Source organism: Neoarius graeffei, chromosome 20, assembly GCF_027579695.1.
Source record: "Neoarius graeffei isolate fNeoGra1 chromosome 20, fNeoGra1.pri, whole genome shotgun sequence".
In the NCBI taxonomy this organism is placed as follows: Eukaryota; Metazoa; Chordata; class Actinopteri; order Siluriformes; family Ariidae; genus Neoarius; species Neoarius graeffei.
In genome coordinates, this window is record NC_083588.1 from 42,953,298 (window position 1) to 42,971,123 (window position 17,826).

Here is a 17,826-nt window from a genome sequence, read left to right on the forward strand (position 1 = left end):
GGGTGGAGTACTGAAGCATGGCAGGTGGGAGATGATGGTCACACACACTTTATTTTTAGATTATCACTTTTCAGCTTGGGTGGCACGGTGGTGTAGTGGTTAGCGCTGTCACCTCACAGCAAGAAGGTCCTGGGTTCGAGCCCCGGGGCCGGCGAGGGCCTTTCTGTGCGGAGTTTGCATGTTCTCCCCGTGTCCGCGTGGGTTTCCTCCGGGTGCTCCGGTTTCCCCCACAGTCCAAAGACATGCAGGTTAGGTTAACTGGTGACTCTAAATTGACCGTAGGTGTGAATGTGAGTGTGAATGGTTGTCTGTGTCTATGTGTCAGCCCTGTGATGACCTGGCGACTTGTCCAGGGTGTACCCCGCCTTTCGCCCGTAGTCAGCTGGGATAGGCTCCAGCTTGCTTGCGACCCTGTAGAACAGGATAAAGCGGCTAGAAATAATGAAATGAGAATGAGACTTTTCAGCTTGCTTCATTAATTCATTCATTCACTCACTCATTCACTCACTCACTCACTAGTCAGAGACACACACACACATGTGTTCTGGTCAGGAGGGCTCTCTTCTCTTCTCTCTCTCCCTTCTTTTCTACCCTCCTCTCTTCTCTCTCTCTCTTCTTTTCTACCCTCCGCCTTCACTACAACACACACACACACACACACACACACACACAGTTGACAACAGGTGCATTGACTTTGCCACTTCCTTCCCTGACCCCGCCCTCCATTCACAAACCGACGCTTGGCCATGCCCCCGCTGCCACACACACATTTTGTTATGTCTAGAATACAGCCATAAAAATGACTAATACAAGGTGTAATATTAGACATACAAAACAGAAATCTCCCTTGTGTCAGCCCACATTCAGTTTGGCATGTGGCATGGCCACAAACACACATATTAACATCCTACAGACAATATCAGTGCAATTTATTGTATTGATATTCAATATAACAATAGCCCAGGTAATATAATATAGTGTAGTATTATAAAGCAATTTGTTGGTGGACATTATGTTAGAATCTACCCAGCTGACCTGCTATCAATCCAGTGATCTATCCAAGCTCTTACCGCCTCTGACACATTTTGCAAATTTTTTGTAATTTTGCATTTTTGCAGTTAAAAAAAGCTAAATACATTTGAACTAGCTGTTATAATTTGCCCTACATTTATGCTAACTTTAAATTACTAATATATTATTTAATTATTGTATTGTATGATTCTATTCTTACACACTATTCTATTTTGTATTTTATATTATTGTTTTCTTCTTTCTGTCACTGGGATTATTATTGTTGGCTTATTTTCTAAGTTATTTTCTGAGTAAGTTTTTTCATTACTTTGCTGGGGTTTTTTTTTACACTGTAAAGCACTTTGAACTGCATTTTAATAGGAAAGGTGCTATATAAATAAAGCTTTTTAGTGTGATGATGAATACTTTTCAGAAGAGCAGTTATTGAAAGTGACTGTTACAGTTAATAATAATAATAATAATAATAATAATAGGGCGGCATGGTGGTGTAGTGGTTAGCACTGTCGCCTCACAGCAAGAAGGTCCTGGGTTCGAGTCCAGCGGTCGGCCTTTCTGTGTGGAGTTTGCATGTTCTCCTTGTGTCTGTGTGGGTTTCCTCTGGGTGCTCTGGAGTCCAAAGACATGCAGGACTCCAAAGACATGTCAGCCCTGCGATAACCTGGAGACTTGTCCAGGGTGTACCCTGCCTCTTGCCCATAGTCAGCTGGGATAGGCTCCAGCTTGCCCACGACCCTGTAGAACAGGATAAGCAGCTACAGATAATGGATGGATGGATAATAATAATAATAATAATAGGTTAGCATGGCGGTGTAGTGGTTAGCACTGTCGCCTCACAGCAAGAAGATCCTGGGTTTAAGTCCAGCGGTCGGCGAGGGCCTTTCTGTGTGGAGTTTGCATGTTTTCCCCGTGTCCGCGTGGGTTTCCTCCGGGTGCTCCGGTTTCCCCCACAGTCCAAAGACATGCAGGTTAGGTTAACTGGTGACTCTAAATTGACCGTAGGTGTGAATGTGAGTGTGAATGGTTGTCTGTGTCTATGTGTCAGCCCTGTGATGACCTGGCGACTTGTCCAGGGTGTACCCCGCCTTTCGCCCGTAGTCAGCTGGGATAGGCTCCAGCCTACCTGCGACCCTGTAGAACAGGATAAAGCGGCTAGAGATAATGAGATGAGATGAGATGAGGTTAGCATGGCGGTGTAGTGGTTAGCACTGTCGCCTCACAGCAAGAAGATCCTGGGTTTAAGTCCAGCGGTCGGCGAGGGCCTTTCTGTGTGGAGTTTGCATGTTTTCCCCGTGTCCGCGTGGGTTTCCTCTGGGTGCTCCGGTTTCCCCCACAGTCCAAAGACATGCAGGTTAGGTTAACTGGTGACTCTAAATTGACCGTAGGTGTGAATGTGAGTGTGAATGGTTGTCTGTGTCTATGTGTCAGCCCTGTGATGACCTGGCGACTTGTCCAGGGTGTACCCTGCCTTTCGCCCGTAGTCAGCTGGGATAGGCTCCAGCTTACCTGCGACCCTGTAGAACAGGATAAAGCGGCTAGAGATAATGAGATGAGATGAGATGAGATGAGATGAGGTTAGCATGGCGGTGTAGTGGTTAGCACTGTCGCCTCACAGCAAGAAGATCCTGGGTTTAAGTCCAGCGGTCGGCGAGGGCCTTTCTGTGCGGAGTTTGCATGTTTTCCCCGTGTCCGTGTGGGTTTCCTCTGGGTGCTCCAGTTTCCCCCACAGTCCAAAGACATGCAGGTTAGGCTAATTGGTGGCTCTAAATTGACCGTAGGTGTGAATGGTTGTCTATGTGTCAGCCCTGCGATGACCTGGCGACTTGTCCAGGGTGTACCCCGCCCGTAGTCACCTGGGATAGGCTCCAGCTCGCCTGCGACCCTGTAGAACAAGATAAAGCGGCTAGAGATAATGAGATGAGATGAGATTTTCACAAGTGCACTGTATCTGTATGTAAAGTGTAATAGCGAGATTTTGTCTCCCCCTGCTGGTTGCGGCAGAAACTGCACTGTGCTGAGCTGCAGTTGTGTTCTATCTCACACACGCATCAGACACGGAGCATCCTGAAACAACCACTCACAGCCCAGCATTTACACCAGTCCGGAGGATCAAACGAAGTCCCATTATTTGAGTCAGACTCGAAATCAATGCAGAATTATTCCGTTTTGGCTGATCTTTTGACAAACCTTGGGCTTGGTATCCAGAACGGGACAGGTGAGCTGTGAGAGTTGACCGCAACAAGAACACTGATCTGAGTTGAAAAGAGCATGAAAGCGGTGATAACCTGCACTTTATGGAGGAGTCTCAGTGATTGCTGCTGTCTTTAAACAACATTCTGTTCTTTAGGCCAATCAACAAAACCTGAATGTATTTCAGCCTGCCTGCGATCTGATGAACAGATGATCCAATAATCATCTCCAGTCTGGGAAACACACAGATTTCTGATTTGTTTGTTTCGACTGACAAATGCTTCAGCTGAGCCGTGCAGATAAGCTGTGCCACTGAACTGAAAACTATCCTCGCTCACACACTTCCAGGAGGAGGATGTTGATGAAGGAGTACAGAATATGCATGCCACTCACCGTGGAAGAGGTAATGTCCAATAACACAGCTCCTCTGAACAACTCAGAAATGTCAGGATTTATTTATTTACTTATATATTTATGTTTTAATAGGCTGTAAGTGTGCTGTTCAGCTACAACAACCAGCCACTAAGAAGAATATTATGCTCTAATGTCTTATGTAAGATAAGATAAGATAAGATGACCTTTTATTATCCCATAAGGGGAAATTTACATTGTTACAGCAGCAATATATATATATATATATATATATATATATATATATATATATATATATATATATATATATATATATGAAAAAAAAGAGATAAGGCAGTGAAGGAGTAGTGCAAAAGTACTAAGTATACAAACTACAAATTTAGAGATAATTAACAGGTTTGCAGATATACAGTTAACAAAACTGCATTACGAAGGTGGAATTGCACGTGTAAGTAAGTATTGCACAGGTATTATTACCAGTATTACCCAGGTAGTATTGCACAAGTAAGTAGGTATATTGCACAAGAGCTATTTTAACCATAGTTCGCTGTAAAGTACTGATGCTGATAGTCAGTGCACGCAGTATACGTTCAGACGGGTTTTATGTGAGTTTAAACATTCAGGCGTTCTGTCTAAATTAATCTAATTAAGTCATAAACGAGTGCTAATTAGCTTAAATATCTATATATATTTCTGTTCATCAAGTACCCACATACATTTATTTGTTTATACTACTCCATAAATACATGCTTTATATACTTAACTTTATTATTATTTGAAATAAACCACTCTGAAGTGGACGTCCACTTGGTGGTGCTGTTGTCACTTTCCTACCCCAAGCAACACTTTGATAGGTTTCAGTCTTTGGTTGGAGTTTGATGGGATTATAGAGATATTGTGAGTGCGCCAGAAAAAAAAAATGTTTTGCCAGGATGCCAAACAGAGACATAGGTCATTCCATAATTATTACACGAGCTCAAATGTTTTCCTATGATGCTGAGATGGCATTGTACATACCCGTATTTAAACATGTGACACTTTTTTGACACTTGGAGGACCCCAAGTGCTTGGACTCCTGGGTAATTCACTGCTTTGATTGTCCTGAAGCTACACGTCTGGCTTCATTATTTATAATCATCCTGTTACTTTGAGGCTGTAAAGAATTGTGTGCCTGCTGAAAAATCTGGTGCAGACTGACCAGCTACCGACTGCCAGTCCGAGCTGGTCAAGCTGATAGGCCATCTTTGCCAGCTGGCTAGTGCTGGTAGAAAGAAAAGGGTTTCTGAATTCCTACTACTAATGCTACATTGCAGAGAGAAGTTGTTTTTAAGAAAATAACACAACAGTAATGCAATGACAAAATCCCAAATATTTATTAATCAATTAATCGAGTTATTAGTAAGCTGGAAAAGATTTACCAGCTGGCAAAAAAAAAAAATGGAGTTAGACCAGCTCTCTACCTGTGGTTTCACAGCATGTGGCTGGTCACACCAAGCGTTTCCTTCCTTCTTTTTTTTTTTTTTTAAGCAACAAAGTATAAAGTGATTCTGGGAACAGTGAGTGCTCCAGGCAAAAATAAATTATGTTTTGCCAGGTTGCAAGATAGAGACTGCAGAGGTCAGATCCCTCTCAGGCTCTTTAAACTATCATTAAGGGACAGCGGGGAGCCTTGGGACAAGTTTTCAGCTTTTGTAGATTGTGTGAAATTCTTTGCAGGTAACGATCACATTCATATTGCATTAGAGATTATTTACTATACCCTCTTGGCACAATGTTAGTTTCTCAGCTTGTCACACATACTAGCCTTCAGGCTTCACTTTTTCTCTCATTATTTTTTACAGGGAGACATGAGACATTGAGGGGAGACTTGGGACATAGTGGGGCGACATGGAACAAAAATAAAATACAGAGGCCTACATGTTTAATTTTTATTTATTATCAAAACTTGTAACATATGAACTGTATGAACACACAATGCTGGTACAGCGATAGAAAAATGTCAGTTTACCCAAAACCTGACTCAACAAAACAGTTACGTTCTCAAGAAGGAATGAAATAAGCTTAATCCTCATGCAGGTACACGCCCACATTTTTAGCAAAAGTTTTTAAGAACAAGAAGCCTTTATTTGTCACATGCACATTTAAGCACAGTGAAATTCGTCCTCTACATTTAACCCATCTGAAGCAGTGAACATATGCATGCACACACACGAGTGATCAATGAGCACACACACATACCCAGAACAGTGGGCCGCTATACTACAGCACCCAGGGAGCAGTTAGGGGTTAGATGCCTTGCTCAAGAGCACTTCAGCCCAAGGCCTCTCCATGTTAACCTAACTGCATGTCTTTGGACTGTGGGAAACTGGAGGAAATCCATGCAGACATGGGGAGAACATGCAAACTCCACACAGAAAGGCCCCTGTTGGCCGCTGAGCTCAAACCCAGAACCTTCTTGCTATGAGGCGACAGTGCTAACCACTACACCACCGTGCCACCTAACATTGAAAGTGTACATTGGGAGGCCATTTTCTTAGAGGACCCTTAGATGCTTGGACCCCTGGGCAATTTCCTGCTTTGCCTTAAACAATTTTATATTTGTAAACCAGAAGAAAACACCCGTAACATGAACTATCCCAACTCTCCCCATTTGGCCATTTTTTTTGGGGAAAAAAACTTAAATGTTTTCCCCCAGAATTTAAGTTTAATAAATAATACTCGATATGGTAACTCTAGGTTACATACTTTAATTCCTAACAAATCCCAAATTCACCAGTGTACATTACACCAGAGGATGGAAGTGGACTGTGAAGTAGAAATACAAGTTTTGGCTGACAAAAATATTGAACTGCACAGACCTTACTGCAGCGTCCAGCTTCATGGCTCCAAAGGAAGTAGGATACTCTAAGGGGCAACATCTAAGTTCTGATATAATCTAAAACATGATTGGTTGAAATTAATTTATGGGAATACAAACTGTCCCAAGTCTCCCCACTCACCTCTACATAACTACCACACAGGCCAAAAGAGCTCCTTTGCAAATATTTAACTAATATTCACAATTATTATGCTGAGAGAGCAATGTACATTGGGCGGACATTTCCTTAGAGGATCCCTCAATGCTTGGACCCCTGGGCAATTGTCTGCTTTGCCAGTACTGAAGTAGTATGCAGTATTTATAATCATCCTGTTACTTTCAGAAAGTGTGTGTGTGTGTGTGTGTGTGTGTGTGTGTGTGTGTGTGTGTGTGTGCACTGCAAAAAATGATAGCAAGTGAAAATATCTTGAATATAGTTGAAATGATCTAGCATTTCCTATGAGAAGAAAATAAGACACTAATTCTGAGATTATTAAACCTAGTTCTAGATTGCAACCAAGTTATTCTAAGATGTCATATCAAGTAAAACTATCTGTCCATGCAGCAAGATAATTTCAGGAGTATTAAGTAATTTTCTCCTCAAATTCAGTTTTCAATTTTTGCTGTGTGTGTGTGTGTGTGTGTGTGTGTGTGTGTGTGTGTGTGTGTGTGTGTGTGTACGTACAAAATGCTGTGATTTGTGTGCTTTGTTTGCTAATACTAGGGCCTAGGAGAAGCAAAAGAAAATGCTATTTTGTAAATGCCATCTACTACAGTATTTTAGTTTTATTAAGGGTGACTGTGAAGTTTGCTGAGTCAGATGCTCTTGTTGTAGAACCGTCATGTAATTTGATCTGGATGATCCTTGGAACATTTCCTTGATGTTCTTAAAGATTCCTGGAATTTCTTGAGAAAAATATTCTCAGAAAGTTTTTATCTTTTCTAGGTTTCTTTGAGTGTAAGTCTGTTTTTACATTTACCATAAAAGATTAAAATCTCATCTCATTATCTCTAGCCGCTTTATCCTGTTCTACAGGGTTGCAGGCAAGCTGGAGCCTATCCCAGCTGACTACGGGCGAAAGGCGGGGTACACCCTGGACAAGTCGCTAGGTCATCACAGGGCTGACACATAGACACAGACAACCATTCACACTCACATTCACACCTACGGTCAATTTAGAGTCACCAGTTAACCTAACCTGCATGTCTTTGGACTGTGGGGGAAACCGGAGCACCGGAGGAAACCCACGCGGACACGGGGAGAACATGCAAACTCCACATAGAAAGGCCCTTGCCGGCCACGGGGCTTGAACCCGGACCTTCTTGCTGTGAGTGTTAGGACTAGGACTGTTTTGGCCTCTAGAGGCCGCTGTTATTTCCTTTTCATGTCGTGTTTATTTTGGCCTCTAGAGGCCGCCACTGTTCCTGTGTTTTGTGTTTGTGTTAATTGCCTAATTATCTTCACCTGTGTCCTTAATTAGTTTGTCTATTTATACCCCTGAGTTCAGTCCTCTTGTCACGGAGTCTTTGTGCTGTTATGTTTATCTCCAGTTTCCTTTGTACTGTGTTTTTTGATCTTCTTAGCTTTTGAATTTTTGCACTTTGCTTTTCTTTTGGATTATACTCTTTGGTTTTTTTTTTGTCTTTTGTTTTGCCCTGTATATAGTGTATATAGTTTAAATAAACCTTTTGATTCTTTTTCTACTTCCGCCTCACGCCTCTGCATTTGAGTCATCCCCCTGGTGGCCTAGTGGGGGTTTGCTGGATTATCACACCAACGAACCAGGTTCGAATCCCAGCAAAACCCTAACAGAAAGACTCCGTCATGACCGACTCAGCAGAGGCTGCTTCAACTGTCTACCCGGCCAACCTTCAGGGAATTATGGCAGCTTTGACACGCTTCGGAGCGACCATGGACGCTCATGGACGTACGCTCACCAGCCAACGTGAGGCCCTCGCTCGCCACGAGGAACTGCTTCAGCAAATTGGGAAAACCCTGGCACAGCTGACATCTCTGCCTGCATCTCCTGCTCCTGATCCAGTTCCTGCTCCTGATCCAGCTCCCACTCCTGCTCCAGTGCCTCCTGCAATGCTGCCTTCTTCACCTCGCGAACCCAGCCTTCCTGCACCACAGAGGTATGACGGCAAGCACAGTGAGTGCCGAGAGTTCCTTACCCAGTGTCAACTCACCTTTGAGCTTCAGCCTACCACCTACACTACGGATCGCCGCAAGATTGCCTTTGTGATCACCTTATTAGCTGGTAAGGCGCGAGCCTGGGCTACTGCTATCTGGCAAAGACAGGGACCTGAGTGCTTTGATTTCCAGCTGTTTTCTGAAGAGATGCTTCGGGTCTTCGATCAGGCAGACATCAGTACCGACGCAGCCCGAAAGCTCATGTCCATCCGGCAAGGAGGAAGCGTCGCAGATTACGCCATCTCGTTCCGAACACTCGCAGCAGTAAGTGGATGGAACGAGACTGCCCTGGTGTCAGCCTTCCACCATGGTCTGTCTGACCCCATCAAGGATGGTCTGGCCTCTATTGGATGCCCAAGTGACCTCGAAACCCTCATCTCACATGCTATTCGTCTGGACAACAGGATGAGAGAACGCCACCAAGCCTTGAGCCCCCCCAGCCTCCCTACCTCTACCTGGAGACCGTCTACCTCCTTCAGTTACTGTCCAGAACCCATGCAAGTGGGTCGTACTCGCCTCTCCGCATCTGAGAGGGAGCGCAGAAGGAGGGACAAGTGCTGCATCTACTGTGGCAAGCCTGGTCACTTCCGAGCATCATGTCCCGAACTCTTGGGAAAAGGACCGCCCCGTCCAGCCGAGGGAGGGTTGTGACGGGGCCTACCCTCTCTCCCGGACTCCCTGGTCAAGGAATCTACATCCCGGTCTCCATCTCCTGGGGTGAGTCTGTCCACTCTTGTCAAGCTTTGATAGACTCAGGGGCGGCTGGGAACTTTATGGATATTCACTTCGCCCAAAGCATCAATATTCCGACTGCACCTCTTGAAGTCCCACTGTCTGTGTCTGCCCTCGATGGCCAAGCGTTAGGTGATGGAAGAGTCACCCAAGTTACTTCTCCAGTTTTCCTCCAGTCTCAAGGTCACAAGGAAGAAATATCCCTGCACCTGATTCCTTCACCTGAGTTCCCAGTTATTCTAGGCCTTCCTTGGCTTACTCGCCACAACCCTCGCATAGACTGGGTAACAAGCCAGGTTGTGGAATGGGGCCCTGCATGCCATGCCTCTTGTCTGCTCTCTAGCTCTCCTGTGTCTCCTGCCGAGCCCCCTGATCTCACCGAGTTATCTCAAGTTCCCACAGAGTACTGGGATCTCAAGGAGGTATTCAGCAAGAGCAGGGCCGCCGTTCTTCCTCCGCACCGGGCCTACGACTGTGCCATCGACTTGCTCCCTGGGACTACCCCTCCTCGTGGCAGACTGTTTTCACTCTCTCAGCCAGAACGCAAGGCCATGGAGGAATACCTCAAAGATGCCCTGGTCTCTGGGTTTATTCGACCCTCCACTTCACCTGCTGGAGCCGGCTTCTTCTTTGTCGGCAAGAAGGATGGGGGGCTCCGACCATGTATTGATTACAGGGGCCTGAATAAGATCACTGTGCGCAACCGATATCCCCTTCCGCTGATGTCCACAGCTTTCGACCTGCTCCAAGGCGCCACCGTCTTCACCAAGTTGGACCTACGGAACGCATACCACCTCATCCGTATCCGACAGGGAGACCAGTGGAAGACTGCCTTTAACACCCCGTCTGGGCACTACGAATACCAGGTGATGCCCTTCGGACTCACCAACGCACCAGCTGTTTTTCAGGCCCTAATCAACGACGTCTTAAGGGACATGATTAACCTATACGTTTTTGTCTACCTCGACGACATCCTTATCTTTTCCAAGACCGTGCAGGAGCACCGCCACCATGTCCGCCAGGTTCTCCAGAGGCTGCTACAGAACAATCTGTTCGCCAAGGCCCAGAAATGCGAATTTCATGTTCCCGAGGTCTCCTTTCTGGGATTTATTGTACGGACAGGCCAACTCCAAATGGACCCTGCCAAGACCCTGGCCGTCCGGGATTGGCCTACTCCCAAGTCCGTTAAGGAGGTTCAGCGGTTCTTAGGATTCGCTAACTTCTACCGCAAGTTCATCAGGAACTTCAGTTCTGTGGCAGCACCCATGTCAGACCTCACCAAAGGGACAGGTGGATCTTATGGCTGGTCTCCTCAGGCAGAAAAGGCATTCAAAGACCTCAAGGACCGCTTCTGCACGGCACCCATTCTGGTTCTCCCGGACACCTCCCAACCATTCATCGTGGAGGTGGACGCCTCGGACAGTGGTGTCGGCGCGGTGCTCTCTCAACGTTCGGAAGGAAAGCTGCACCCCTGCGCTTACTTCTCCCACCGCCTGAGTCCTGCTGAGTCCCGGTACGATGTGGGGGATCGAGAACTGCTAGCGGTCAAACTGGCCCTTGAGGAGTGGAGGCACTGGCTGGAGGGAGCACAACATCCATTCCTGGTTTGGACTGACCACAAGAACCTGGAGTACCTCCAGCAAGCCAAGAGACTGAACCCTCGACAGGCTAGGTGGGCCCTGTTTTTCAGTCGGTTTGACTTCACCCTCTCATACCGCCCCGGCTCCAAGAACACCAAACCTGACGCACTGTCCAGACTGTTCTCTGCCACTAACAGGGAGAATGAAGTCGGGCCTATTATCCCTGTGTCCCGGATTGTGGCCCCTGTCCGCTGGGGTATTGAGGAGGCTGTCCGACGAGCCCAACGCCAGGACCCCGGTCCTGGGACGGGGCCACCAGGCCTCTTGTACATCCCACATCAAGCCCGGGCCAAGGTTCTCCAGTGGGGTCACTCTTCCCCTCTCACCGCCCACCCGGGAGCTCGGAGGACCCTGGACTTCCTGAAAAGACGCTTCTGGTGGCCTAACATGGAGAAGGAAGTAAGGTCATTTGTCCTGTCCTGTGAGGTTTGCACCAGAACCAAGAACCCACGACAGCGTCCCCAGGGTCTCCTGCATCCTCTGACCATTCCCCGGCGTCCCTGGTCCCACGTGGCAGTCGACTTTATCACGGGTCTCCCTGAGTCACAAGGTAACACGGTCATTTTGGTCTTAGTTGACAGATTCTCCAAGGCCTGCCGCTTCATACCACTGTGCAAACTCCCCTCTGCTCTTGAAACTGCGAAACTTTTGTTTAATCATGTCTTCCGAGTCTTTGGTCTTCCACAGGACATCGTCTCAGACCGAGGGCCCCAGTTCTCCTCCCGAGTGTGGCACGGGTTCTGCAAGGTCATCGGAGCCACTGCCAGCCTCTCCTCTGGGTTTCACCCACAGTCCAATGGTCAGACGGAGAGGCTCAACCAGGACCTGGAAACCACCCTGCGAGGCCTGGCTATGGATAACCCGACATCGTGGAGCACCTGGCTGCCATGGGCGGAGTACGCCCACAACACCCTGCAGTCATCGGCCACCAAGCTGTCGCCATTCCAGTGCCAATTCGGGTTCCAGCCACCTCTGTTCCCGGACCAGGAGGAGGACGCGGGGGTGCCCTCGGTCAACCAATATGTGAGACGGTGTCGCAAGACCTGGAGCAAGGTCAGGAAGACCCTCATACAGACCTCCAGAACCAACCAGACTCAGGCCAACCGCCATAGAAGACCTGCACACGCTTTCCGCCCTGGGCAGCGTGTTTGGCTGTCCACTAAGGACCTTCCACTGCGGGTGGAGAACCGCAAGCTTGCTCCTCGCTACATTGGCCCCTTCAACGTGGTGCGCAGGGTGAACCCTGTCTCCTACCGGCTCCAGTTGCCCCGGACTCTGAGGATCAACCCCACTTTCCATGTTTCCCTGTTACGGCCCGTACTGACGTCTACGTATGCCCCTGCCCCTAGGAACCCCCCACCCCCCCGCATCTTCCAGGGGCAGACTGTGTTCACTGTGAATCGCCTGCTTGACTCCCGCCGGGTCCGCGGCGGGTTGCAATATCTGGTGGACTGGGAGGGCTATGGTCCTGAGGAGCGCTGCTGGGTTCCTGCTCGGGATGTCCTTGATAAAGAACTATGTCGGGACTTCCATTCGGCCCATCCGGATCGCCCTGGGAACGTCAGGAGACGCTCCTAGAGGGGGGGGTCCTGTTAGGACTAGGACTGTTTTGGCCTCTAGAGGCCGCTGTTATTTCCTTTTCATGTCGTGTTTATTTTGGCCTCTAGAGGCCGCCACTGTTCCTGTGTTTTGTGTTTGTGTTAATTGCCTAATTATCTTCACCTGTGTCCTTAATTAGTTTGTCTATTTATACCCCTGAGTTCAGTCCTCTTGTCACGGAGTCTTTGTGCTGTTATGTTTATCTCCAGGTTCCTTTGTACTGTGTTTTTTGATCTTCTTAGCTTTTGAATTTTTGCACTTTGCTTTTCTTTTGGATTATACTCTTTGGTTTTTTTTTTGTCTTTTGTTTTGCCCTGTATATAGTGTATATAGTTTAAATAAACCTTTTGATTCTTTTTCTACTTCCGCCTCACGCCTCTGCATTTGAGTCATCCCCCTGGTGGCCTAGTGGGGGTTTGCTGGATTATCACACCAACGAACCAGGTTCGAATCCCAGCAAAACCCTAACAGTGAGGTGACAGCGCTAACCACTACACCACCGTGCCGCCTAAAGATTAAAATATTGCTTGATATTTTTCACTTTATTTTTTTATGAGAACATTTTAGCAGCTCCTTTACATATCTACAGCGGAATGTTTTCCTGATGTTTGATGTATTCAGTTTTCAGAGACAGCACAGTTAACCATTTTCTTTTAACAAATAGTATAGTGCATATGTTCATCTGTTGGTAAAGAACGGACAATCTCCTTTTCTGCATCACTGGCAGACAGCAACAACGCTGCCTGCAGGGAGGTTAGTTCAAGTGATGAGAGGCTAATTGAGATCTTTGAACAAATATCAAATACAAAGTCATTTCTAACTTGAGTAGTTGATGGCTGCCAGAACATCTTAGGCTACATCCACACGACAACGGCAACGAGATTTTATTAAAAAAATATCGCGTCGACATGGGCAACGGATCAGTAAAATATCAGGTACATATGGCAACGCAACGCTTGCTGAAAACGATGCAATACACATGCTACACCTCTACGTGCGCTGTAAGACGGTCCCATCGGAGACACCAGAACAATAGAAGTAGGACGCATGCGCATAAACCCCTTCTTCTACCCGGTGTGAAGCACTGTCAGGAACAAACACACAACAAGAAGAAGATGGCTGCGACTACGCGAGGAAATCGTGCCTTCTGCGTGTACAAATTAGTTTTATTAGTGTGCATAGTTTTATATAACTTAATTTTCTTATTGTGTGTGAACATTTTGAAAAGCATTTTTATATAATTTAGATAACTTTTTATATTGTGTGTGAACATTTTGAAAAGCAGTCTTATCCAATAAAAAAAAGAAATTCAAGAAATGGTTCAGTTACTTGTTTATTTAAAAGAAAAGCTGTATACAAAAGTGAATGCAATGCAGTGGTTCATACAAAACAGCGAGAGTGCTGCTTGTTCTAGTCATGTGGTTGTGACGTCATCGTAAACAAATCCGTTCTACTCATCCAGACGACTTCGCAACGGCGCCGTTGCCAGATTTTTCCACTCTGGAACCCGTTCTCAAAAAATATCGTTGTGGGGCACCCAAAACGCCAGTGCCGTGTGGACGCCAGGCCGAAACGATAAACAATTTTATCAGATTCACCTGAATCTGTTGCCGTGTGGACAGGGCCTTAGAGCTGGTATCACTGAGTCAGGAGGCTAAAAACAGGAAGGTTCTCACTTCTAAGTGACATACTGAAGACAATGTGTTTGGACAAGTTTGAAAAGGATATATGCTTGTCCAGGATCAATAAGTCTCAGGTCCCTATTTTTGCCTGTTTTTGATACATTGATATTTAACAGACAATAACAAAGCAGGCAGCACGGTGGTGTAGTGGTTAGCCCTGTCGCCTCACAGCAAGAAGGTCCGGGTTCAAGCCCAGCGGCCGGCGAGGGCCTTTCTGTGCGGAGTTTGCATGTTCTCCCCGTGTCCGCGTGGGTTTCCTCCGGGTGCTCCGGTTTCCCCCACAGTCCAAAGACATGCAGGTTAGGTTAACTGGTGACTCTAAATTGACCGTAGGTGTGAATGTGAGTGTGAATGGTTGTCTGTGTCTATGTGTCAGCCCTGTGATGACCTGGTGACTTGTCCAGGGTGTACCCCGCCTTTCGCCCGTAGTCAGCTGGGATAGGCTCCAGCTTGCCTGCAACCCTGTAGAACAGGATAAAGCGGCTAGAGGTAATGAGATGAGATGAGATGAGATGAGAGACGTTCCAGTTCTTGGCTGGCAGGAGTGGAACCCAGTGTGGTCTTCTGCTGTTGCGAACTGAGATGCTTTTCTGCTCACCACAGTTGTAAGGAGTTGCTATGAGTTGCTATATCCTTAATGGCAGTTCAAATCAATTTGGCCATTTCCCTCTGATGTCTCTTATCAACGAGACATTTGCACCCACAGAACTGTCGCTCACTCAATGTTTTTTGTTTTTTGCACCATTCTGTGTAAACTCTAGAGACTGTTGTGTGTGAAAACCCCAGGAGATCAACAGTTTCTGAAATACTCAAACCAGTCCATTTGACACCAACACCCCTGCCACAGTGAAAGCTGCACTTTGAGATCACAATTTTTCCCCATTCTGATGTTTGAAGTGAACATTAACTGAAGCTCTTCATTTGTATCTGCATGATTTTATGCATTGTGCTGCTGTCAAGGGATTGGCTGATTAAAGAACTGCATAAAACAGCAGGAGGTGTATGGGTGTTCCTAATAGAGTGGCTGATGAGTATATAGTGGAGTTCATTCATCTCATCTCATCTCATTATCTCTAGCTGCTTTATCCTGTTCTACAGGGTCGCAGGCAAGCTGGAGCCTATCCCAGCTGACTATGGGCGAAAGGCGGGGTACACCCTGGACAAGTCGCCAGGTCATCACAGGGCTGACACATAGACACAACCATTCACACTCACATTCACACCTACGGTCAATTTAGAATCACCAGTTAACCTAACCTGCATGTCTTTGGACTGTGGGGGAAACCGGAGCACCCGGAGGAAACCCACGCGGACACGGGGAGAACATGCAAACTCCACACAGAAAGGCCCTCGTTGGCCACGGGGTTCGAAGCTGGACCTTCTTGCTGTGAGGCGACAGCGCTAACCACTACACCACCGTGCCGCCATATAGTGGAGTTTTGCATCATAAATACACTATATGGCCAAAAGTTTGTGGACACCTGTATATCACACTCATATGTGCTTTCTGAACATCTCATTTCAGATTCAGTCCTTCTTTGCTGTTATAATAATTTCCACTCTTCTGGGAAGGCTTTCCACTAGATTTTGGAGTGTGGCTGTGGAGATTTGTACTCGTTCACCCACAAAAGCATGATTGAAGTCAGGCAGTGATGCTAGGTGATGAGGTCTGGGGTGCATTTGGCTTTCCAATTCATCTCAAAGGGGTTCAGTGGGGTCAAGGTCAGAGCTCTGTGCAGGCCACTCGAGTTCTTCTACTCCAAACTTGGCAAACCATGTCTTCATGAACCTCGATTTGTGTAAAGATCTCCTAGTTCAAATGAAGGGAATCCTTAAAGTGCATACCCTGGACCAAATTCGGTTTTTTTTATATGAAAGATTGTTCCTTTACACACTTATCCAGAAGGGTAATTTTGCACAAGGCCATCTGTCTACAGCAGAAAAAAATAAAATAACAAAACGTGTCTGGAAAAATCCCAAGAGTCTGGAGCCAGATTTGTGACGTCACCTGCGGAAGCGCCAGCAGGCTGCGCGAGCTTTGCATGGTTTCAGTGCACAGCCTGTGTAGACCAAGTTTAGCAGCTAGTGATTTTACGCAATGTTACGTCACCTTTGGATGAAAAATGTAATGTTGCTACAACTTCCTACGACACATCTGTTAACCATTTTAATAATTACGTGATAATGTTGAAGAAATTTGCAGAAAACCACCAGGTCGTTTTCTCATAAACAAACCAGCGCTGACGTAGGATTCAGAGGGAGGTGTCCCGCACGCGACGTCACGAAAATCAATGTTTGCCGGGAAATCCAAATGTCAAGTTTTTTCAGAGGCGGACCAATTCGCCTCAAATGGCTTGATTTCAACTGAATTTTTCTGGTATTGCGCAAGGTAAAAAAATTGCACAAAATGCAAAATGTGACAGATATTTGACCAAAGTTTAATATAAAATAGGAGAATTACATTGATCTTGCTCCTGAATTTACCCGTGATATGCACTTTAATGCTACAGCGTACAAAGACATCCTGTACAATTGTGTGCTTCTATCTTTGTAGAAACAGTTTGGGGAAGAACCACATGTGGGCGTTATGTTCAGGTGACAAACCTTTGGCGATATAGTGTCATTTTAATTGTGTCAGTGACGCTGTATAAAATCTAAATCAGTAAAAATGCAAAAGATTGAGATGGCCCATTTTTACTACGACTACATTATATTACATTACATTACTAGTTTACATCTCTTGGTGACAAACCTGTTGCTCAGTGCTCAAATATCTTATTGGTGTAGAAACAGAATAACAAAGTGTGTGATTGACCATCATGTTGTCACAGTGCAGTTTATAATAGAACTAAATTCTGCCTGAAAATTAAATCTCATTGGAGTGTTTCTTTGTAATGCACCCAAGTAATACAAATAGTTTTCACTGCTCAGCTATCGGGCTGCAAGTAGATTGGCAGTGGTGATTTCCCCCCCACCTGTACTGTAAAAGCCCTACGACCGAGCGTTTCCCTTTCAGAACAGGATTCCATGTAGAGGTCCTTTTGGAGACAGACACCATATGGAACTCTTTGTAAAATGAATTTGTCCTCTCTAATGAACTGATGTTATCCTGTGTGCCAGAATGACATACTCCATTTCAAATGGCACTCAGTGTGTTTTGCTTCTTGTTTGAATTTTAATTAGATCATCTTGAAGACAAGTTCAGGGTGAGCAATTAGAACAAAATTGCTCACCATGATGAGTAGTAAATCAACATAGTCCCCTTTTGTTCTCAAATTAATATCAAATTATAGCATTTTGATTTGAGAACGTCAGTGTAACAGGATAGGTGTCTATGTTATGGGGGGAAAAACCACTGCAGTTTTACACTCTCAATAGCTTTTTTTCATTTTCAAGCCATTTTGCAAGCTAACCAATAGACACAGAGTATGCTAAAATTCTAGCTAAAATTCTTCACCATGAAGGAATAAAGTAGGTGATGAAGTCCTTCAAAACTTCACTGGAGTTTCACTTATTCATTTGTGCATTTGA

The 17,826-nt window shown here is 45.9% G+C and overlaps 1 protein-coding gene across 1 annotated transcript in view; it reads left to right on the forward strand.

Annotated features, from left to right (window-relative positions):
* The first annotated feature begins 3,085 nt into the window (after nucleotides 1-3,085).
* The window catches only part of pitpnc1a (phosphatidylinositol transfer protein cytoplasmic 1a), a 196,248-nt gene continuing 181,507 nt past the window's right edge, over nucleotides 3,086-17,826 (forward strand). Inside the window, exons 1-2 of the mRNA XM_060902622.1 lie at nucleotides 3,086-3,244; nucleotides 3,377-3,622. Of these exons, the coding sequence (XP_060758605.1) occupies nucleotides 3,575-3,622 (48 nt within the window). The 5' untranslated portion in view covers nucleotides 3,086-3,244; nucleotides 3,377-3,574. The remainder of the gene's footprint in view (nucleotides 3,245-3,376; nucleotides 3,623-17,826) is intronic.